The sequence below is a fragment of the Artemia franciscana genome, chromosome 21, assembly GCF_032884065.1.
Source record: "Artemia franciscana chromosome 21, ASM3288406v1, whole genome shotgun sequence".
In the NCBI taxonomy this organism is placed as follows: Eukaryota; Metazoa; Arthropoda; class Branchiopoda; order Anostraca; family Artemiidae; genus Artemia; species Artemia franciscana.
The window spans coordinates 25,866,015-25,891,111 of record NC_088883.1 but is presented as its reverse complement, the minus strand read 5'-3'; the positions used below and the strand labels follow the sequence as shown (position 1 = coordinate 25,891,111).

At 36.0% G+C, this 25,097-nt stretch overlaps 2 protein-coding genes and 1 long non-coding RNA gene across 5 annotated transcripts in view; 1 reads left to right on the top strand and 2 right to left on the bottom strand.

The window, feature by feature from the left end:
- Positions 1–16,053, bottom strand: part of LOC136040569 (uncharacterized) — a 41,214-nt gene extending 25,161 nt beyond the window's left edge. The window contains exon 1 of one of the 2 annotated variants that reach the window (XM_065724797.1): positions 15,974–16,053. The gene's annotated coding sequence lies outside the window, so the exon portion shown is untranslated. Of the gene's footprint in view, positions 1–12,094; positions 12,231–15,973 lie in introns of those variants that run through there. The other variant, XM_065724798.1, reaches the window with a different exon arrangement.
- The window catches only part of LOC136040571 (uncharacterized), a 65,583-nt gene extending 49,178 nt beyond the window's left edge, over positions 1–16,405 (top strand). Inside the window, exon 3 of one of the 2 annotated variants that reach the window (XR_010620813.1) lies at positions 16,241–16,405. This is a non-coding gene — a long non-coding RNA (uncharacterized LOC136040571). Of the gene's footprint in view, positions 1–4,054; positions 4,313–16,240 lie in introns of those variants that run through there. The other variant, XR_010620814.1, reaches the window with a different exon arrangement.
- On the bottom strand, positions 2,923–24,765 carry LOC136041079 (uncharacterized). The gene is made up of 2 exons (XM_065725632.1): positions 24,750–24,765; positions 2,923–3,509 (listed from the first exon to the last, which is right to left on the bottom strand). The coding sequence occupies exon 2, from the start codon at positions 3,505–3,507 to the stop codon at positions 2,923–2,925; it is 585 nt and encodes a 194-aa protein (XP_065581704.1). The 5' UTR covers positions 3,508–3,509; positions 24,750–24,765.
- Between the last annotated feature and the right edge of the window lie 332 nt (positions 24,766–25,097).

Genomic DNA, 25,097 nt, shown 5'->3' with positions numbered 1-25,097 from the left:
TTCTAAGCGTTTTCCAATATTTTAGGTTCCCTCCCCCCCAATTTCAGTGGACCTAGTCGAGATTTAAAATAGGAACTCTGAGACACGATATCCTTCCAAAGATAAGATTTCATTAAGAACTGATCACCCGTTCGTAAGTTAAAAAAAACTTTTTTCCATTTTTTTCCAATTAACCGACCCCCCACTCCCCCCCAGATGGTCAAATCGCGAAAACGACTATTTCAAATTTAATCTGGTTCGGTCCCTGATACGCCTGCCAAATTTCATCGTCCTAGCTTACCTGGAAGTGCCTAAAATAGCAAAACAGGGACTGACAGACCGACAGACAGACAGACAGACAGAATTTGCGAGTGCTATATGTCACTTGGTTAATACCAATTGTCACAAAAAGCTATGGTATTAGTGGTGAAACTTTGGATATGGTCCTTTTATATTTTATTGTTTACCTTAATTTTTCATCACCATCATCATTTAAGGCTACTGTAAAAGAGTAAGGTGAGTCCAATAGCGTGTAACGGTTTTTCAAAAGCATCCCCATTGAAGCCAAAAAATCCATTTTAGTGGCTGTACGTGACGTCGCCAATGCCGTGCTATAGTCAGATAAGCTTGAAAAAAGAGCAAATTTTGTTCTAGCCAATAATGTGAACTATGAAACAATGAAAAGTATTATGGATCATAGACAGCACAATAGCACTACCTAAGTAAAGAGCGATGTGGGCACAATATAGTATTTATTCATTTTTTTTTTAGACCAGGGTACTTTGCATAGTCATATTAACTTTGAAAGGGGCTCATTCGATTGAAAATTTGATGCAACAAACTCCCCTCCCATGCCCTCCTTGCTCCCCAAACACATCCAATCAAAATTTTAAGAATTTTGTTCATGTAGTTAAAAGGTTTGGAAATATGTATTTGAGGGTGACAATCCCCGACAGCTCTCAGACCAAGGGTTGTAAGTTATATTCTAGGGACATATCAGGTTTTTATAGAAAGGGTGGTCGTATAAACTTCGGAGGGGGCTCATTGGATTGGTAATCAGAAGTTCTAGTATTCTTTTTAAGATTAAAAGTAATTTGAGGGGAGATATCCCCCCACCTACAGCTTGTATTTTCCCAAAATACGCCTGAAAGAAATTTTGATATTACCGTTTGTTGTCTAAGAAACTTCAAAAAATTTCTAGCCCTCCCCCACGCCAATCAATTCCCAAAACACATTTAACCAAAATTTGGATATAGCCATATTGTTCAGCATATTTAAAAAGTCAGGAAATTATGTCTTTGTGGATGATAACCCCCCCCCCACACACACAATGCTCAGAGTAAGGGTTGTAAGTTATGCCCCAAGGGCATGCAAGGTTTTTATAGAAATGGCAGTCTTATAAACTTCGGAGGGAGCTCATCGTATCCTGTAATCACTAGTTCTAGTGCCAATTTTAGATTCAAAGTGATCGGAAGGCAGACACCTCCCCCCCACACCCACCTCGTATTTTCCACAAATGCATCTGATAGAAATTTTGAGATGAGCATTTAGTGTCATTAACTTCGGAAAATGCTAGTTCGATTGGAAATTGAAAGTGCTAGTGTCCTTTTTAATAGTCAAAAGTGATTGGAGAGCTACAAGTATGCCACGTATGGGACAGAATAAGAGTGGATGAATCCAAAACACATGAAAAAAGGAATTTTTATCTTGGAATATGCTAAAAGAGGTTGAAGAATTGTCAAATATCCCCTAAACTAACCTGTCTCAACTCTGTACTATGTCCTACGTCTTTTACCTTCTCACTTTAACTTCAAATATTAATAGCTAACCCTAGCAACAAGATTTAGAGAGGGGTCACTCTATAAACTGAAAAAACAAAGCGGTTATCCACATATCTGTACCCAGAACAAGCTGTTCGTTCCATTCAACTCAACAAGACACACGCAAGCAAATCAAACCTAAAACCATATCCCAGAGAATAAAATTTTGCAAAAGATACGCATATTATATTATCTTACCAAAATATACATGTGTAGCATCATTTTGTATGTGAATATGAACTTTTTGTCAAAAATTACGTTTTATTCTACAATGAGTGGTATCATTTATGGTTGAAATATGGCGTCATTTGTAATTTATACCTTTTCGAAAGTGCATTCTGTGTTTGCTCTTTCAGCCTAAACCTAACACAAGTCCGAAGTCTTGCTCAAATAATTTAATCAAGGATACCAAGTCGATTTGATCTTATCTGAATATGTCCTGTTATTTATAATAAAGAAAATGATAATATAAGGAACAAAATGACAATCAATGAAGTAGAACTTTGTTATTAAATTTTTAAGTTGCTAGGTTAATTAAAGTAAGCGGGATAAAAGCACAAAATAAATTCAGAAACCTTAAATTCTGTACGCTATTTTGCATAACGTTTTACCATATTAGCTTTCTGCAAATGAGTAGTAATGAATAGTAATGATAGTGCTTTCTTCCAAATTCAAATTGGCTAAAATTTTATAGCTCACAATTTTGTAATAGAAAATGGTAAATTTTGCTTCCACTCTTAAATTTTTGCTTACCTTCTTGTACAGTTTCAATATTTCATATTGCAGATTTCCCCTTTTTTTTCAACAAATTATCAAAAGGAAATGAAAATCATTTATTAATAAAATAAATCAAATCAAAAAGAGAATAATTCAGAGAAAAATTAAAGTAACCAACAAAATATAGAAGAACCGTATCGAAATTGTCACCACTTATACCATTGCTTTTTTCTCAGTTCAAATATTAGGAATAATAAACACTTCTACAAAAAATCTGATTTGGATCTCATTCATTTTTATTAGATGCTAAATATATTTCTCAAGTAGTAGTTTGATCCCTTGGAACTTTTCAGAAAGATGGAGATTCTTTAATAGGAATTTAACATCTTCTCTGGGATATTTTTCACTACCAGATGCAAAGTATTATTAACAAAACACGAAATCGATTATATGGGAAATCGATTACATATCTAACTAATTCTATAAAATCAGGAGATTCAAAATTGTTAACAAATGTGGGAACTTTTTTCCCTTCTGCAATCATAAGAGCCATCTCTTTTATAACTGCTGTTTTTTTAAATCGGTCACCATAAGTGAAGAAAACACTGTCAAGCAACTTTACATCTGGTTTCATAAAATATCTTTGGAGCAAATATTCAGCAACTTCCTCTTTAATACCAAGAAAGTTGTACTTTTCCACAATGTAAGTAAATGCATCTCTTTTCATTGTTTCGAAGCCAGAAACAATACCTTCTTTATAGAAATCTATTATAATTTTCATGGTTTCAAAATTCACATCATTGGCTTGAATAAGATTTGTTCGTTTTTCAAGCATATCCGATTCGAGCATGGCTTTGAAGACATCACTAACGGCTGTTAATAGGGATTTCTTGACTTCAACGTCCCCGCCATCACATTGAATAGTAATCATTGGGCTTTCTTGCATATTGAAATGAGTCAAAATTTGTGTAAGGCCAGAAACTCGACTCATCTCTGTAAAAAGAATAAATCAAATATTTGAATTACAGGATTGATTTCGGAAGAGGTCGGTATATCAGTTGGAAAATGCACATGCACTACCGGATTTTGGCAAGTAAAACCTTGAGATTTGGTAATTTTACAAGAATAACCTCGGCCCCTTGGGTTTTATAAATGGTATCTTTAATCACACTTAAAGCTGTAGCGTCGATTCCGGAGAAAGTGATATTCCTTCTTTTGTATTCTTGATTATTTCTTTAGCCAATTTTGTATGGAAAATATAGTCCTAGAAACCTGAGAAGTATCTCATCCAACTAGAAATTAATAGATATAGCCGCCTCCCCCTCCCCCTATGCCGTTGGCCATCATTTTCACAAAGCCATATCGGCTGTAATATTTTAAAAGTGCAACACATTCTATTTTGGCCGAGAATGAGTAATGTACGTGGAATTGGTAAACTAAGCACGAGGAATCAAAACGGTGTAGTCAGAATTGTCCTATCTTCGTTTCGTTACGAAGAGAGATAAGCTTCTAAATGGCCTATGTATCTTTTTTATCAGGTCTTGTGGCCATTCAGAATAACAGAAGATGATTATCATATGAAGGTATAACATGTGGACCGGTTTTTGTCTCCTATTTTGGTCAAGGAAAAAGGAGTGAACCTCCACTTTTAAATATATTCTCAGAATATCCTTGCTGTTAACATGTATATAAATTTGATGTATATATTCCGCTTTGTCGGGGAATTAAAGTGATTTGTGTATTAAATTAGTTAACAGTGTCTGCTTTTGGTTTTGCAGTTGGCTGGCTTTACATGAATAAAGACCTTTTCATATACATTTATGGACTTGACTATCTTGGCTTGCGAAATGGTAATTAGATTGTAAGCAGCATTGGATAAACCAGCCAACTATAACTATAACAAAAGAAAAACTTACAAAGGAGACATACGTCATGAAATTGAATAAATCTTAATTCGCTCGGAATAATTGAATTCAATTTATACCACTGAATAGAGCATAAAAAAGTGGTTTAAAATATGTTCCTTTGATCCTCATTAGGCTTATCCTTCAGAGCGACCACAGCTGACAAACTTTTTTTCTATTTTTTGGCTCTCCTGAAAAGTTAGAAAAATGGCGTATGTTGCACTTTTAACTACCACAGCCTATTTTGTATAGAACAGGTAGATAATCGAAAAAATGTTAAATTTCAGATGACATGACTAACGCAGTTCCAGGGATAACGACCATAAATTCTTAAACTTTCTCTCTCTTATCCATGATGTTAGGAATAAACGAACTAAACCCTCCCACGCTTTTTTTCCCAATGTCACCGGGTCAAAATTTTGAGATGACCATTTTGTTCAACGTAGTCAGAATATCTAATAACTGTCTTTGATGACGACTTTATCCCCTACAGTCCCCGGGGGAAGAGCTACAAGTTATGAACTTTATCCATTGTTAACATATAGTGTTGGTTATTGAAAAGTGCAAATAAATTTTAAGAAGAGAATTTTCTATAGTTAGGGGTGGGGGTCGGAGAGAGAGGGTTACGTGGGAGGATCTTTCCAAGGGGGAAGAGATTTGGTGGATTTTTCAGCATTTAAAAAAAGAAATTAAATAAATAAAAAGTTTTTCAACTGAAAGTAAGGAGCAACATTAAAAGTTAAAAGGAACAGAAATTATTACGTATATGAGGGGGTTCGCACCCTCGTCAATATTTCGTTTTCTACGCTAAAATATTTTTAGTAATATCAAAAGTTAACATTTTGTTAAATAATGGCCGATACAAACAAAAATTTGCTTTTGTAATTTTTCCACCAATCTTAGCATTTAATATTATTTTAAGCAGCTTCTTAACTATCGTTTTTATGTGATAATAAACCAAAAATTTGATAATTATTATTATAAAATTTGATAAATGTGATAATTATTTCGTATATGAGGGGGTTGCCTTCTTCTCAGTACCCTACTCTATACACTAATGTTCGACTTTTGTTCCAATTATTTAAGAATGACTCCTGGCACACAAGGACCGTCTAATTAGATTAAAAAGTGTTTTGTTTTTTTTTACAAATTCACAACATTATAGCGTAAAGACCGAGGTACTGAGGAGGGGGTAACTCCCCTTTTATACGTAATAACAACCAAAATAAAAATCTGAGAAAATTGCGGTTCAAACAGTTCGTGCTATCGAGCAGTAAGTAAGGAACGACCCCGCACAATAGTAACCAAAACTCTAAAAAACGGTTTTAAAAAAGGACTTTGAAATCAATAAATATATTAAGAGAATTAGCTTTTCATTCTAATTTTAAATATATAAATCTCATTAAGTTTTAGTCTTACCAGTCAAAGGTTACGAGCCTGAGAAAATTTTTCTGCTTTTCGAAAGGGGGGAGGGGTAAAGACCCCCAGAAATTCAATTGACCTAAATGAAAATCACACCATCAGACTCAGCGTATCAGAGAACCCTACTGTATAGGTTTCAAGCTCCTATCCGCAAAAATATGGAATTTTGTATTTTTGCCAGAAGAAAGATCACGGATGCGTGTTATCTGTTTTTTTTTTCCCAGGGGTGATTGTATCAACGCAGTGGTCCTAAAATATCAAAAGAGGGTTCATTGGAACGGAAATTAAAATTTCTAGTGCCCTTTTAAGTGACCGACGCAATGGAGGGCAACTTGGCCAACTCCCCTGCCAATTTTTCCCCCTAAATCGTGCGGTCAAAATTTTGAGATGGTCATTTTGCTCATCATAGGTGAAACGGCCAATAACTATGCCTTTAGTATAACTCGACCCCCCACAGCCCCAGGGGAAAGGTCCAAGTTATAAAATTTGTGTTGTTTATGCATAGTATTTGTTATTGGGACGCATGCATACATTTTTGGGTGGGAGGGGGGGGGAACAAATTTTCTGCTGGGGATTTTTCCACGGAGGAATTTTCCTTGGGGAGGAAAGTTTTCAGGGTGTGAACTTGCCAGGAGAAATTATACACTGCGAGAATTTGCCAGAATTCTTATACAAAATTTTTGTATGTCTTGCTTTCTCTTTTCCGTCTAAATTTTATGCGCAGAGTGGTTAAGAGTAATTGTTTAGGGTAAACTTTCACCGGGATTGAATTGTTTAGAGGATATTTCCGTGGTGATGGTCTTTCTCCGTGGAGAAGGGGTCAGATTTCCTGGCATTATTTAAAAAACGATCTGAAATTAAATAAAAAAAAACAAGTTTTTCTACTGAAAATAACGAGCAACATTAAGATGTAACACGAACAGAAATTATCCCGTATATGAAAGGGGCTGTCCCCTCCTAAACGCCTCGCTCTTTACGCTAAAGTTTGACTCTTTCTCCCAAAAAACTTTGTTTTTTTTATTTAATTACTTACAAAAACGAGCTAGGTCCTGACTTAAAACATAAAATTACGAAATAGTTAAGTCATATAAAAGATCACCCTTAAGAAATATATATAACTACAGCTGAATAAATAGGTTAATCCTAAAACAGAGATATTGAATACAATCGAATTTTTGGATAGTGGTTCGTGGGTTTATTATTCAAATAAATATATCGAAATGTGCATAATTTTTGCCTTTAAGTTGGGCTGCAGCTATATTGACCCTCCTCATGTTACAGCCTTGAACTTAGACGATCGTTGACCTACGATTCCCTAGTAAACATTCTATTATATTACATTTTACTTTAAATGCTTGTTTCTTTAATTAAGTGCACTCTGAGCTCATTTACCAAAAAGAATTGAGAGCAGCAGTAAAAAAAAAGAAAAAAAAAGGAATCTGTTCTATTTGAGGTTCCATTGGCTCTACAACTTTAATTGAGGTATCTTTGTGGCTGGAAAATTTTACCAGGTCAACAAAAGAAAAATATAGTTTTTCACAAGGAATTACGGCAACCACGGTTTCTTTCAAACATTGGTTTCTTTAGGCTCTGGAACGAGTGTGGTCGTCCGAAATCAGGTGTTGTAAATGAAGTTCGGCTGTTCAGCAAACGCAGATTTGCCAAGATTTTGTCTAAGCATAAATGTGAAGTGATCGATCAACATAGTCAATTGATAAGTAATGACCCAAATGCTGTGTGGAGATTTCTTAAACGTAATGGTGATCAGAATAGTGTTGAACCTGTGATCTCTGAGCAAGATTGGGTGTCCCACTTTACTTCTGAGTTCTCTCCACCCGAACAAGATCTTGAAGATAAATATGAAGTCGAACTTGATAAGTTCATGGAATTGCCTAGTTCTGGTGTTGGCTACATAGTAACTGTTCCTAATCTGATTCGTGCAATTTCAAAATTAAAAAAGAAACAATCGAAAGGTGTCGACAAGTTGTGTGGGTTGCATCTTGTACATGGTACTGCTGGTCTCCTGAGTCATTTAGAGCTTCTATTCCAAATTATCTTTAATTCTGGTCTCGTTCCCGACGTTTTTGGTACTGGAGTAATTACACCTATTTTGAAAAAAGGGAAAAATCCGTCTGAATGCGTATCTTACCGCCCTATAACTGTTTCGCCGGTTTTATGTAAGCTTATGGAATTGCTAGTTATAGATCATATTGCTTTTCAATGTTCTACCCCCGATAATCAGTTCGGATTTAAAAAAGGTGTTGGTCGCGAGCACGTCCATTATATTCTTGCTAATATATTAATAGAAGCTGATGAACTGAATGAATCCCTTATTCTAGCGAGTCACGATGTTAGACGTGCTTTTGATTCTGGGATACATCCCCAGTTATTAGTGTCTGCTCATAAACGTGGTGTGGACCGATCGGTTATTTTGCCTTTTCGGGATATGTATAAGAAGCTTCGAGTCCAAGTTAAAGTCCCGTCTCCTAACGGGCCGATTGTATTACCAAATGCTATTCCGGTTAGAAAGGGCATTAGGCAGGGTGCAATTTCGTCACCCCGGTTGTATAATAATAGTGTTCTCGAGGCCCAAAAGTTAGTGCAAATGAGCTGCATTTTCCGAGGTTTGGATGTAACATTACTTAATTACGCAGATGATATTTTTAATTTAAGTAGATGTTTGTCTCGTATTGAAGAAAATTTTCAGATTCTAGATGATGCTTATAGAGAGATAGGCCTATCTTTTAATGCAAGTAAAAGCGAGATTGTTGCTTTCAATAGGAGAAATGCAGATTGTATAGATCTTGCTGTCAAATTTGGTGCTCAAGAGGTTCCACTGTCTGACTCCATAATGTACTTAGGAATGCCTATAGGTCATAACATGGCATCTACACGTGCTCGCCAAATAAGTAATTTCGCAGAAAAGGCACGTAAGGCTTACGGGGCGCTATCTTCAACTAAAGCGAAATATAATCGACAAATTCGAGCTAGGCTATATAATGCACTGGTGATCCCACACTTTCTGGCTTTATCACCGTTTTGGCATATATTTAGTGTTAGTGATAAAAGAAACCTTCGATCACTTTTTTACAAATATGCAAAGTTTCTTTTAAATACCCCACCGTGGGTTAAAAATTCCAAGATGTCTGCAAGGTTCGGTATCACAGATCCGATTGCTGCTGTGACGAAACGTCGTTCTGAATTTTTGGGGTCGCTTGGGCCTAGTAGTCTGGCAATTGCAATTCGTCCTTAGTGAGTTTTTGTAATAATGTTTTTATTTATTGGCGGTGTATCGTAACGTTTGTTTTTGTTTGTGCAGTTAAGTGTTTGTTTTTTTTTTTTTTTGTTTTTTTTTTTCTTTTCTTCTTTGTACTCCATTCGTGCCATTTGTGGTTTTGTATCGAGTGGGTGAATAAAATTATCTATCTATCTATCTATCTTATTGTCCTTAACAAGTCCTTAAAGTCAAAATTTAAAATCTACCTATTCTTCCCTTCCAATTTCTCAAAGTTTCAGCTGAGATCTTTAACTACTACTACTACTAAAATCTCACCGCAGCACCCGGCCACCTGAGGCCATTTCAGCGAAGCACGCTCCTCCTCCATCCCAATCTATTCACAGCCTCCCTATTGAAACCCTCCCAGAAAGTTCTCATTTCCTTTAATTGTTTCTTTATGACATTCTCCCCCCCCAGACGAGGACGACCTGCTTTCCGTTTAGCCCTGGACGGTTGGCCGAAATGGACTATCTTCGGCATTCTGTCGTCCTTCATCTGCACAACGTGATCTAGCCATCTCAACCTTTCTTTTCTTATAGCCCTAGAAAGCGGAAATGAACCACGTTTTTCGTACAGTCTACTGTTTGAAATTCGGTCAGTCATCCGGGTACCCAGAACAACCCTTAGGCAATTTCTGAGCAAAATATCTAACTAATCTTCATCCGCTTTTCGGAGCGCTCATGCTTCAAATTTATATTTGACCACTGTCATCAGTGTAGCTTCTAATATTCTAACCTTGGTTTGCAGACTTATCTTCCTATTCTTCCAAACTAATACCCATAGGAGCTGAAAGTTTAAAAACCCGTTTTGACAAAAATCTAGTGAGAAAAAAAGATTTCATTTCAAATTGATTGAGGAGTGAGTTAGTCTCGGTTATCTTTTCGGGGCGTTGAGGAGGGAACAGCCCCTTTCATATACAAAGTAATTTCTGTTCGTTTTAAGTTTTAATATCGCTCCTTACCTTCAGTTAAAAAAAAACACTTGATTTTTTATTTAGTTTCTGAACGTTTTAAATTCATGCATGTTTTGATTTTGCCTCTCCGCACAAGAACAATTTAAACGAAATTCGCGTATTAATTTTTTTTTTTTTTGGCTAAATGGCTTTTTCATAGTTGTAATCGTACGATTTTGAGAATAAATCCCAAACCAAGAAATCCCCCTGAAAACTTCTGTACACTTCCAAATAACCACTACTATACTTAAACACTGGTCAAAGTTTGTAACTTGAAGCCCCTCCCACGGGGACTTTGGGGGAGTCAGTCGTCCCCAAAGACATAGTAATTAGGTTTTTCGACTATGCTAAATAAAACGGCTATATCAAAATTTCGATCCGGTGACTTCGAGAAAAAATGAGCGTGGGAGGGGACCTAGGTACCCTCTAATTTTTTGGTCACTTTTAAAGGGCACTAGGACCTTTCCGTTAGAATGAGCTCCTTCGCGACATTCTAGGACCACTGGGTCGATACATTCACCCCTGGAAGAAAACAAAACAAAAAACAAATAAACCCGCATCCGTGATCTGTCTTGTCAAAAAATACAAATTTCCAAATTTTTTTAGATGGGAGCTTAAACTTCTATATTATGGTTCTCTGATACGCAGAATCTGATAATGTGATTTTCATTAAGATTCTATGATTTTTAGGGGATGTTGATCCTTTTCGTGTAAGTATTGGTATCAAAATTCCGTTTTTATGGCACTTGGTATCTACTAAGTGACAAATAGCGATGGCAAATTCTGTCAGTCTGTCTGTCTGTCTGTCTGTCTGTCTGTCTATCCCAGATTTGCTACTTTAGGCACTTCAAGGTAAGCTAGGACGGTGAAATTTGGGAGGCGTATTAGGAACCAGACAAGATTGAATTAAAAATTGTCGTTTGCCCAATTCTACCATCTGGGGGGGGGGGACGGTTAAATCGGAAAAATTAGAAAAAATGAGATATTTTTAACTTACGAACGGGTGATCGGATTTTAATGAAATTTGATCTTTGGAAGGTTATCGTATCTCAGAGCTCTTATTTTATACCCCAACCAGATCTGGTGACATTGGGGGAGTGGGGGGGGGGTTAATTCTGAAAATTAGAAAAAATGGGTTATTTTTAACTTACGAAGGAGTGATCGGATCTAAATAAAATTTCATGTTTGGAAGGATATCTTGTCTCAGAGCTCTTATTTTTTACCCCGACCGGACCTGGTGGCGCTGGGGGGACCTAAAATCTTGGGAAACGCTTAGAGTAGAGGAATCGGGATGAAACTTTGGTAGGAAAAATAAGCACAAGTCCTAGATACATGATTGACATAACCAGAAGGGATCCGCTCTCTTTGAGGAGTTGGGGGGGGGGGGGGTATTCTGAAAAAATAGAAAACATGAGTTATTTTTAACTTACGAAGGAGTGATCGGATCTTAATGAAATTTGATGTTTGGAACGATATCGTCTCTCGGAGCTCTTATTTGGAAACCCAACCGGATCCGTTGACATTGGGAAAAGTTGGGGGGTGTGAACCTAAAATGTTGGAAAAAGCTTAAGAGTGGAGGGATCGGGATGAAACTTGGTGGGAAAAATAATCACATGTCCTAGATACGTTATTGACATAGTCGGAACAGATCCGCTCTTTGGGGGAGTTGGGGGGAGGATTAATTCTGAAAAATTAGAAAAAATGAGGTATTTCTAACTTAGGAAGGAGTGATCAGATCTTAATGAAATTTGGTGTTTGGAAGTATATCGTGTCTCAGAGCTATTATTCTAAACTTCGACCGGATAAGGTGACATTGGGGGAGTTGGGGGGAATGGGAACCTAAAAAACCGACGAAGACCACACTGCTTTTCCATAACAACAAATACAAAGTAGAAACAAGAGGGAAATATCTTTTCAAGACAGTGGAAATCAGTTCCATGAATATTTCGGCCCTATGTCCAAGGGCCATCTTCAGCACAATACGAAAACGAGAGAGAAAATATGTATATATAAATAAACTTACATTAAATTGTGAGAATTAAAACTAATAACGTTTTTTAAAAAAACTTTTTTTTAAAAATTGCCCTAGCATCCTTACTTCAACGAAGTTCAACCAGGACTGCCAAAAAGCATGAAGTGAGAATATAAATCCATTCAAACTAAAGAGAACAAAGTCATTAAATGCAATTTCTCAGAGCCTTGCATTCTTAGCAGCCTGTCTCAAAGGCCTTTTCGTAGCTGGTTCAATATTATTATAAATCGGTTTAGTAAAATATTTTGTTAGGTCATTTTTAATTAAGTTTGAGCATAAAGAATTTGATGAGTATTCTCCGAAGTCCCTGTTCAAAGAAATATTATTATTTGTTTTGAGACTAATTTCGATTGATCCTTGAACCACCTGTTTTATCCCCAAATCAATGCTGATGAGTGATGATTTTTCAAAAAGTATCGTATGGGACCAATTATTAAATATATGCCAACCTAAAGCAGAATCAAAGGAGTTGTTGGATCTATTTGAAATTAATGCCTTGTCTATGTCTTTTTTATATTGTTGTAACCGTTTTTCTAGATTATGATGGGTCCTGCCGACATAGTAATTTCCACAATCACAGGGTATTTGATAGACCCCTCTTTGACGAGTAACTGAGGTCTTATATTTACCGGAATTTTAGAAATTAATGATTTTAAAATTATTAGTAAAAACTACGTACAGATTATTTTTTGTGCAAATATTTTTTTATTTTGTTGTAATTTTTGGGATATAAGGAAGACAGACAATATTTGAGGGCTTATCAGTAGCCTCACATTGTGAAATATCATCTTCGATTTTACAGGAATGTCTTTTTATTCTACGGTTAATTATCTTTTTGACCAAAGGAATGGGGTATCCATTACCAAAAAGAATATCTCTGATAAAGTTTATTTCTGCATTTATATACAAATCGGAGCAAATATTCCTGTCAAATCAGATCAGTTCTGTGGATCAACATTGCATGTGCTTCGAAACAATAATTTTTGCTTCTTTTGTTACGGGGGAGAGTTGGGTTGCAGAAAAGGACTGAAAAAGACTAACTGTCTCAAAATTGAAATGGGCCTAATTTTGGGAAAAGGAACCTTACTCATCCCCCTAAAAAGTTTTACAACAGATGTAAAATTTTCTGTCAGCAAGTTTCAAACTGAACCGGGAAAAAAAGTTTCATGGTCCATTTTTGGTGCCATAGCCCCCCTCTTATCACAAAAAAAGTGTTTGGTTTGCTAGTCCCAAAAAAATAATCGTTGAATGTTTTGACCCAAAATCCAAATTTCCCTCATTTTCTTTTATGAGAACTTTTTATAAAAAGATTAGAAATCTTCTTTGTTTACTGCCCTTGTCTCAGGTAATGCAGGGGCTATGCCATATCCAGAAGCATATGTATTGAACCTTTAAACTAGCAGAACAGATTACCCTATGATTCTGATTTGATATCTTGGGGGTTGTGGAAGGTCATGTAGTAAAAACCTTCACGGGAGTGGGGATTGGTTTCCCTTCAATTACTTTTGGCTCTTAAATAATGCCTAGTACTTTTAATTTTCTATCGAGTAAGCCCCCTCTGACTTTTATATGACCGCGTCTTCCATATAAAGTGGCTGGAGAAAGCAATCAATTAAAAACAAAAACTTTCATGGCTCTTCAGTAAATCAGCATCTATCGCCCGCCTCTGGTATTAATATTCTACCCTCTGTTCTCCTTACTTTATAATGACATAATGTTGAGAAGTGGACAACAGAATAGTTTGGATGATTAACAGAGATGGGACAATCGTTCCAATAATCAAAAACGGAGTAGCATTATTTAGATCTATATCTGGGTGATGAGGAGAAAGGGGGGGGGGTACTTACTCAAGCGATCTTTGCATTTTGGAAAGACAGTTAAACAGAGATTTTAATGGATTTTTTATGCAACAGTAATAAACGTTGTCTTTTTCAGGCAGAATCCTCATCCGTTATGCAGAATTTTTTTTTTGCAATTAAAGGGTAGTTGACACCCACCAGCACCCATAGGTTATTTCCACCTCTTCCTCCCCCTAAGAAAAAAAAACAACAAACAATGATAAAAAAAGAAACAGTAAAATTCTAGTTGAGTGACCTCTTACTATCTCAGAAAGGGGTTAGGTTAGGAAAATGAAACTTTCAGGGATGGATCTGCAGGCTAAAGTTTATCCTGCGAAGGTATTTTAAAGTACCCACCTCCGCTCCTTCTCCCTCTAGAGAGCCCTGAGATTTGCCTACATGACAGGTAATTTCCTATTATAGGTAATAGGTAATAAACCTATTTGAAATTTTGACAAAACAACATTTTACCTTAATTTTCAGTTACCAGTTGCTTTTTCTCTGCCTTTAGTTCTGAAAATGCAATTCCTCTTATTTGAGCAGAATTCTGAGCCATATCAATGTTGTTTTTTTTTTTCAAAATTTATTATATGTACTTGCACATGTTTAAACCTTATAAATTGAGATCGAGCAAAGTTGTGAAGCTGAAAACAATTTTGTTGCAAAATTTCGGTATAAAATTAAATATTTAAAATTAAACCTACTAAGTAATCCATTAGCCCTTCTGTGAAACATTATTAAACGGTACTGTATAGTTTTATCAAGCCCAAAACGAATCAACTTAGTTAAATAAAGCTTAAAATTGATGTCAGCATTAACTGTTTATTTTGTATAGACGGCGCGTATCTTCATAAACAGATGTACCACCACGCAGCAGTATCCAGCATTTTTTTTTTTTTTTTTTTAAATAGCGAAAAAGAACTACAACACACGAATAGAATATATTACACATTTGGCTGTAGGGATTTGACACATCTTCAAAGGGGTTATCTGATTTGCTAAATTTGATGATCTAATTGTCCTACAAATCATTTACCGTTTGGATGTGTTTAGTCCCTTTTCCAACAATCAGCCAAGTCTTCTCAGGCTCGTAGCTTTTAGCAGGTGATCTAAAACTAATAGGATTTTGCATATTCAGAAGCGCTGAAAAGGGCAAATCCTTTGATGTTCGTATTATTTTTAAACTTTTTTTTCAGAGTTTCGGTTACTACTAGGACGATTCGATCTTTACATACCGCTTTCTTATTCTTTTGATTAAACGGCCCTTGTGTTTTAGGCGTCGTTAATAAGGAATTAGGACGAAATTAAAACTTTAGCGTAAGCAGTGACGTGTTGAGGAGGGGGCAACCCCCTTAATATACATAATAATTTCTGGGTAAATATATGGCTGTCCATATTATTGACTTATCAATTAAGTGAACATACCACTCAATACCTTTTTTTATGCTCTTTACGAACAAAATAATCGCTTCTATCGCAAAATTCATATTGAAGCACTTTTTCAGCCCCTAACAAATGACGAATTTTCAACTAAAGTATGAGTTATCGGTCGTTTTCGACAAAATAATACTACATTTTCTCAGTACCAAAACTATTTATAATGTGGTTAGTTTAGGTTAGGTCAAAAAGTGCTTAAATTTAAATTTGCGATAGAAGCCATTATTATATTCGTAAAGAGGATAAAAAAAGGCATCGAGTCGTATGTTCACTTTATTGGTAAGTCATAATATTGACAGTCAAATATTTACCAATTTCTGTTCATAAAACGTTTAATGTTGCACCCTACTTTCATCAAAGATTTTTGTTGTACTTCATTTAAGCAGATGATCTGTTTTGCAAGGTTTTACTTTTATACCACAAAGATTTTCAAAGGTCACTGCTCTCTAGAGGGAGAAGGAGTGCTTCCTATGACATAATTTTGTCTGTAGACCCTCCCCTGAAAGTTTCATTTGCCTAACCTAACCCCTTTCCAAGATAGCAAAAAGTAGCTAAACTAGAGTCTACCAAATAAACATCACATGAAATACAGTACCTTCTTTAATGAGTATTTGGGTAATAAAACAGACTCTTCCCCGACGTTGTCTTCAAGAAACTAAAAACTAATCAGTTGAAACTAAGCAATCTTCAAAATTCAAACCGTCTAACCTTGAGGGCATTTAACCTTATCGGTTTAACCTTGAGGGTGATGAAAGGCTAAGATTATCAAAACCTTTGTTAAACGGTTCTCAAGGGAGAAGTAGGTAAATCAATTGAGTGGCAGGTTACATGCTTTATATACTTATATTGATAAAACTCTCAGGTTACCTGCTAGGGTGACTTTGAAAAACTGAGAATCAATTGGTAGAGGAGTTGGTACTCGTGTATTATATGGTACAAACTCGAGAATTCAGATCTGCAAGATCAGACAATAACCTGTTTATAGCGTCTGGACTTGGAGACAATTAGCTTTGGCTCACTTGAAATCTACGTGGTAGGTATATTTTTATTTAATATTTACCGCATAAAGTTGTTATTTTGGTTGGGTTAGGTATTTAGGTACTTGTGTCGCATAGCCACCACACTCAAGTTCTGTTGAAAAGTGAAGTTTGGTTAACGCTAATGAAATAAAACAAAACATGATGAAGATATAATACCTAATCAACAAAATTATGAAAACTACAACAAAGAATTGTGGAAGTGGGGCTACCCAGACAGGTTTGTATTACAGTAACCTACCCAAACCAAGTAAAGTAACTAAGTAACCTAACCAAAATACCAACTAATTATTTAATTAAAATATAGCTACAATTTAGTTTCCCATCGAGCCGAAGCATGTCAGGTATAAAGACCATGAAAAGTGTGGTGGCTATAAGACAAAAGTAGCGTTATTTAATATAATGTGGTCTGGACACCCCTCCATAATGCTTTGTAGTAGTTTCCATAATTTTGTTACTAAAGTCACATTTTGGTATATTTCATTATGATAGATAAGTGTATTTGAAAGCCAAATATACGGCCATAAACACAGGAAATACGAAAGGCACAAATCACATAAACTTTGATCAGCAGCCAGCATAAAACACTTAAATGAAACACTACATTAGCCTAATAATATTACTTAATACTTGAAAACACGGTCATTAAAAAGGAACACTTAACACGTGGAAAAATCTAACAGCTCGTGGTAACAAACTAGTAAGGAGCGACCCGGCTCAATAGTAACCGAAACTCTAAAAAATATAATTTTGATACCAATAGTTACATCAAAAGAATCGCATTTTAATGCTAATTTTAAATATATAAGTTTCATCAAGATCAGTTATACCCATCAAAATTACGAGCCTGAGAAAATTTGCCTCATTTTAGAAAATAGGGGGAAAAAACCCTAAAAATCACACACTCTTAACGAAAATCGAACCATCAGATTCAGCGTATCAGAGAACCTTGTTGTGGAAGTTTTAAGCCCCTATCTACAAAAATGTGGAATTTCGCATTTTTTGCCAGAAGACAGATCAGCGATGCGTGTTTATTTGTTTGTTTTTCCCCAGGGGTGATCATATCGACTGAGTAGTCCTAGAATGTCGCGAGAGGGTTCATTCTAACGGAAATTAAAAGTTCTAGTGCCCTTTTTAAGTGACCAAAAAAATTGGAGGGCACCTAGACCCCCTCTAACGCTCATTTTTTCCCAAAAGTCAGCGGATCAAAATTCTGAGATAGCCATTTTATTCACCATAGTCAAAAAACCTAATAACTATGTCTTTAGGGACGACTTACTCCCCCGCAGTCCCCGTGGGAGAGGCTGCAAGTTACAAATTTTGACCTGTGTTTACATATAGTAATGGTTACTAGGAAGTGTACAGACGTTTTCAGGAGGATTTTTTGGTTTAGGGGGGGGGTTACGTGGGAGGATATTTCCATGGAGAAACTTCTCATGGGGGAATTTTAGAAAATAGGGAGAAACACCCCCTAAAAGTCATACAATCTTAACGAAAATCACACCATCAGATTCAGCGTATCAGAGAACCTTCTTGTAGAACTTTCAAGCTCCTATCTACAAAAATGTGGAATTTTGTATTTTTTGCCAGAAGACAGATCACGGATGCGTGTTTATTTTTTATTTATCTTTTTTCCCAGGGGTGATCGTATCGACTGAGTAGTCCTAGAATGTCGCGAGAGGGCTCAGTCTAACGGCAATTAAAAGTTTTAGTGCCCTTTTTAAGTGACCAAAAAAATTGGAGGGCACCCAGGTCCACTCCCACTCTCATTTTTTCCCAAAAATTCTGAGATAGCCATTTTATTCACCATAGTCGAAAAACTTAATAACTATGTCTTTAGGGACGACTTACTCCCCCGCAGTCGCCTTGGGAGCGTCTGCAAGTTGCAAACTTTGACCTGTGTTTAAATATTGTAATGGTTTCAAGGAATTGTACAGACGTTTTCAGGGGGATTTTTTTGGTTTAGGGGGGGGGGTGAGAATTGAAGGGGGGTACCTGGAAGGATATTTCCATGGAGAAACATCTCATGGGGGAAGAGAATTTCAATGAAGGGGTTCAGGATTTTCTAGCATTATTTGAAAAACAATGAAAAAATAAATATGAAAATTTTTTTGTACTGAAAGTAAGGAGCAGCATTAAAACTTAAAACGAACAAAAATTATTACGCATACGAGGGGTTTACCTTCTCGTTATACCTCACTCTTTATGCTAAATTATTTTTAGTAATTTCAACTATTTATTCTACGGCCTTTGTGATTCAGAGGTCATTCTTAAGGAATTGGGACAAAATCTAAGCTTTAGTGTAAAGAGCGACTCAGGTTGAACCCCCTCATATACGTAATAAAAACATACGAATATAGAAGTTCGTTACGTAAGTTAATTCGTAAGTTACGTATATTTTTCACCAATGAAAACGTTTGTAAAAAATTAAAAGTTCTAATTGCTTTTTTAAGTAATCAAAAACTTGGAGGGCAACTAGGCCTCCTCCCTCGCTCCTTTTTTCTCAAAATTTTCCGATTAATTGCAAGTAATTAATATTCAAATTTCGTTTTAATTATTTATGTGTGAAGAGCCAAGATCAAAACATGCATTAATTCAAAAACGTCCAGAAACTAAAGAAAAGAAAAACAAGTTTTTTTTAAATGAAAGTAAGGAGCAACATTAAAACTTAAAACAAACAGAAATTAGTCCGTATATGAAAGAGGCTTTTCCTCCTCAACGCCTCGCTCTTTACGCTAAAGTTTCTTACCGTTTTAAAAATAGAGTTAAGACAAAGAGTCAAACTTTAGCGTAAAGAGCGAGGCGTTGAGGAGGAAAAGCCCCTTTCATATACCGAGTAATTTCTGTTCGTTTTAAGTTTTAATGTTGCTCCTTACTTTCATTTAAAAAAAACTTGTTTTTTTTTAAATACATAAATAAAACGTTACATTTATATTATGCTGGGATCGAATATTCTGCATTATGCACATCGATCGAATATTCTGAGTAAAAACGCATTTTCAGCACCCGTGGGTTGCTTGGAAATGTACAGTAACCGAATTTGGAACTCAGCCACACTGACCTCTAAGATTAATTCTAACATCGAAGATTACAATCAACGAAGTTAAGTGATTAAACTGAATGTGGAAAATTCAACCAGACTACAGGTTGGTGTCCCTCAGCGAGAAATTTTCTTATTTAAGTAAACAATACGTCGATGAAAGTAACCTTCATTAGCATGCTGAGAGTTGCAACCAAAATCTCGGTTTTTCTTCAGCAGAATTCTTTCAGATCAAATATATTTACAAAAAGGAAAAACATAACAAGAGAAAAAAATATTACAACACTCAAGGCAACAAGGGGAACCACCGAGGTTTCATCTTTGCAAAATCATCAACAAGCTGGTTGTGGTCCAATTTTTTACTAAATCCTTCTCTGCAAACATCAAAAGGAGGTGAATGAGACAATCGTCTCCTGTTGTATACCGCAGGTAGTTTTTCACTATTTCTAAGCGAGAAAACAAACGCTCATTGCTCGCTGTTGTCACAGGAAGTGTGGCAGCAATACAAAGTACTTTAATTACTTCTGTAATTAATGCCACTGGTAATGCCTGAAGATGATCGACAATGTCTAGGAAGTTTTCCGATTTTTTCTCCTCATCGAGCAAGAAACGCTTGGCAATACCAGCTTGAGATTCGAGAAGAATTTTGTCGATATCCAGCTCGCCGTAAAGAGCAGAGAAACGCTTGAGCAACTCTGTGTCCATAAACTTTGTCGAGCTTGGATCCGAGGCTTTGAGTGTGCTCAGCGCTGGTAAGTTATCTGTGAACCTTCTGTCAAATTCGGCTAGTAAATGGTCGAAAGTCTCGGAGTACTCTCGCTTCATTTCATCCGCCAAAGTAATAGTCCGATTTCCAGATTGGATGAAGTTCTTTCCTAGCGTCAAAGTTGTCACAAATTGTTTCAGATGCTTGGTGATCTTTTGAGTTCTAATGCTAATGGCTATTAATACTTTTATGTTTACCTAACTAAAAAGTTAATAGGCTTAATGATGTAAAGTCTTCTACTTCTCTTTGTGCTCTCGCCTTTAGAGTTTTATGGTAGCGTTGGCCTATAATCTGGGGTTCGACCAGTAGAGGATGTCAAGCGTCTCTAACTTTCATAAGGTTTATGTGTTGAGCATAAAAAGGTTTATTTACACATAAAACACAGTAAATGTACATAAGACGAGGACAGAAACAGAATAAGAACTGACTCGAGTAATCTAAAACGGTGGCTTATATTTACTAAAACAAGGAAATAACCATCGAAACATTCGACAGGAACCGACCTATTTTAATCTGTCAAATTAGAGGAATTTCTGTAAAAATTCAGAACTTATAATATTAAATATAATCCTCTAGGAAATGGGCATTTGACAGAACTCGAGAATTTTATTATGTATCTAACCTACTTTCAAAGTTTACAATGATTAATAGCAAATAGCGTAATTTCTCCAAGGGTCGTCAGGTAATTGCGCTCTTTGGTTAATAGGCGTGCAGTAATTTCAAATCAATTGGACAGAATGGTTTATGTTGGACATAATGGATTATTATGGCCGGTAAAGGGCCCTTTGTGGTGGAAGCTTGGGCCCCCTGGAAAATCTGGGGTGGGCATTATCCCACCCCTTGCCCCCCTCCCCAAATGGCGCTCCATAAATAAACTGAAGCGACGTACTATTTACGATACCTGAAAGTATCAACTCATTTATTCCAAATATCCCTTTCCTTATCGTAGAGATACCCTGGCGCCGGCCCAAGCAATTCACTAAATAATCCCCTTTAACTCTGCAAAGGGGCTTAGTGTATCTGTCTTCACTGGAACATCTTTCTTTAGAATGTCTTTTCAATCTGGCCCTAATTGGCATTTAGTTAGCTCTGAGCTACATCCACAACGTCAAATATCTAGCTGGTAAATTATGGGCAGGTAGTACTCCTGCTCGTAAACCATCTTAACATTCTTAAAAAACTTTAATTTTCCTTTTTTTTTTATCTCCTCACTCCATTTTTGAATCATTTCATTCTCTAGTACTTTCTAAATCTCATTCTCCCAATTTGTGTATATATCCATTGGTCCTCTACCTTCATTCCAAACAAAACAAAAGTCTGTTTTGTCTAAATTGTCTTTTATTTTTAGTGACAATGATTTTTTTCCCCTGCGAGGGTAAATCTTCATAAGCTACCTTAAGCAACCTGTCACCTGGTAACTGGACGACTCTCAACCCAAATTTTATCACTGAGACTAGTCTGTAATTTTTTAGTGGCCATATACCTAGATAAATTAAAAAAAAAAACAATTTTTTTTAACGGTAGTAGACACAAAATTAAAACTTAAAAGGAACAAAAATTATTACTTCACAGTCTATCTAGCATAAATCAATAAAGCTAGTACAGATAAACAAAATAATCATAATCCCATATGTTTGTAAGGTTGTAGGAAACTAGCGCTTTACTGAAAACACAGAAACCAAGTATAAAAAAGAAGAATGATGTTAATGGTGATTTATTAGTTGAAGGTGAGTACGTAGCTTGACAACTGCAAACTAATCTGTAAAGCTTTCCATAATCTTACACCGGCTGTGATATCATTAACTTTCAGTATACAATTATAATAATCTTAAAAACACAAGCATAAAAATAAATGCTTTTTTTAATAACCAGACAGTCACTTAACAGAATACAGAAATATCGGATTGATTTATCATGTAAAATTTTGGTCTCACCAGCTATAGTACCAATAGTGAGTAATAAACAATCTTAAATTGTGAGAAATACAATTTTGTATTACTTAAAAAATGCTTTATTTGTAATTGGAAATAGGTGGCCTTAATCGGTTTACTTTTACTGTACCAAAACTCCTATATTGTTTTCTGTTTTCAGTAAAGCGCTGGTTTTCTATAATCCTACTAACATAAAGAAACACGATTATTTGGTTTATTTGTACTAGCTTTATTTATATATGTTAGATAGACTGTGGATCAATAATTTTTGTTCGTTTTCAGTTTCAACTTCGCTCTTTACTTCTCTATAAGAACTTCATTTTTTTTAAATTACTCTATGTCCGTTTTTAATTTAAATTCAATGCAGAAACAACACAGCAATTATCTTTTTATTTTTTTTGAGGGAGGGAAGCACCCTCATATACGGAATAGTTTCTGTTCGTTTTAAGTTTAAGTTTCTGTTCACTAAATGCTCATCTCAAAATTTCTATCAAATGCATTTGTAGAAAATACGAGGTGGATGGGGGGGGAGGTGTCTGCCTTCCAATCACTTTGAATCTTAAATTGGGGCTAGAACTTGTGATTACAGGATACGATGAGCTCCCTCCGAAGTAAATACGACCGCCATTTCTATAAAAACCTTACATGCCCTCGGGGCATAACTTACAACCCTTGCCCTGAGCACTGTGTGTGTGGGGGGGAAGGGGGTTATCATCCACAAAGACATAATTTCATGACTTTTTAAATATGCTGAACAATATGGCTATATCCAAATTTTGGTTAAATGTGTTTTGGGAATTGATTGGCGTGGGGAAGGGCTCGAAATTTTCGAAGTTTCTTAGACAACAAACGGTAATATCAAAATTTCTATCAGGCGTATTTTGGGAAAATACGAGGTGTAGGTGGGGGGATATCTCCCCTCAAATTACTTTTAATCTTAAAAAGGATACTAGAACTTCTGATTACCAATCCAATGAGCCCCCTCCGAAGTTTATACGACCACCCTTTCTATAAAAAACTGATATGTCCCAAGAACATAACTTACAACCCTTGGTCTGAGAGCTGTCGGGGATTGTCACCCAAAAATACATATTTCCAAACCTTTTAACTACATGAACAAAATTCTAAAAATTTTGATTGGATGTGTTTGGGGAGAAAGGAGGGCATGGGAGGGGAGTTTGTTGCATCAAATCACTTTTGACTTTTAATAAAGGCACTAGCCCTTTCAATTCTCAGTCGAATGAGCCCCTTTCGAAGTTAATACGACTATGCAAAGTGTCCTGGTCTAAAAAAAATAAAAATGAATAAATACTACATTGTGTCCACATCGCTCTTTACTTAGGCAGTGCTATTGTGCTGTCTATGATCCATAATAGTTTTCATTGTTTCATAGTTCACATTATTGGCTAGAACAAAATTTGCTCTTTTTTCAAGCTTATCTGACTCTTGCACGGCATTGGCGACGTCACTTACAGCCACTAAAATGGATTTTTTGGCTTCAATGGGGAAGCTTTTGAAAAACCGTTACACGCTATTGCACTCACCTTACTCTTTTACAGTAACCTTAAATGATGATGGTGATGAAAAATTAAGGTAAACAATAAAATATAAAAGGACTGTATCCAAAGTTTCACCACTAATACCATTGCTTTTTATGGCAATTGGTATTAACCAAGTGACATATAGCAATCGCAAATTCTGTCTGTCTGTCTGTCAGTCCCGGTTTTACTACTTTAGGCACTTCCAGGTAAGCTAGGACGATGGAATTTGGCAGACGTATCAGGGACCGGACCAGATTAAATTTGACATTGTCGTTTTCACGATTTGACCATTGGAGGGGGATTGGGGGTCGATTAATTGGGAAAAAAAGGGAAAAAAGTATTTTTTTAACTTACGAACGGGTGATCAGATCTTAATGAAATTTTATGTTTGGAAGGATATCTTGTCTCAGAGTTCGTATTTCAAATCCCGACTAGATCCACTGAAATTGGGGGGACTTGGAGGGGGGAGGCCTAAAATCTTGGAAAACGCTTAGAAAGGAGGGATCAGGATGAAACTTGTGGGGAAAAACAAGCAGAAGTCCTAGATACGTAATTGACATAACCGGAACAGGTCTGCTCTGTTTGGGGGAGTTGGGGGGGGGGGGTTAATTCTGAAAATTAGAAAAAATGAGGTATTTTTAACTTACGAAGGAGTGATCAGATCTTAATGAAATTTGAAGTTTGGAAGAATATCGTGTCTCAGAGCTCTTCTTTTAAATCCTGACTGGATCCGGTGATACTGGGGGGAATTGTGGGAGGGAACTTAAAATCTCGGAAAACGCTTAGAGTTGAGGGATCAGGATGAAGCTTGGTGGGAAAAATAAGCACAAGTCCTAGATACGTTCTGAGACCATACTGGCTATGCATGACATATGAGAACAAAAAATGAAAAGAGAAAAAACAAATAGGTGAAAAAACGAGGATTTTATCAGCCAGTAGCTAAATATTGAAAAAACAAGCAAATATTTCGACAAGGACCTCCGCCAAGTCGTCCTCAGTGCTCAAAGAAAACAAAGAAAAAAAACAAAAAAAAAAAAAAAAACAGCAAAATCTAACCTTTATAAGTGACCTGCACGAGAGGAAGACAGATACTGACTCAACCAACAAAAAACCAAGTTTAAATCAATGAAAGAGAAGTTACCAATTAGATTGAATAAGTATCCTTTGCCTTGCAACAGATTTCGCCTGTCTACAATTTCGGTTTTCATTAGTTATGCGGACATGTTGCCTTAAATTAGATTGAGCGGAAATATTCATAGATTCTTTTAATATTAAATTATTATAAATTGGGCTTAAGGAAATATCTCCCGTGTCTCTATTTATAGCCAAATTTCTATTTATATGTTTTTTTATCTCAATAGCCTCTTTAAAAGATTGCGGTAGATCATTTACAGTAGATATTAA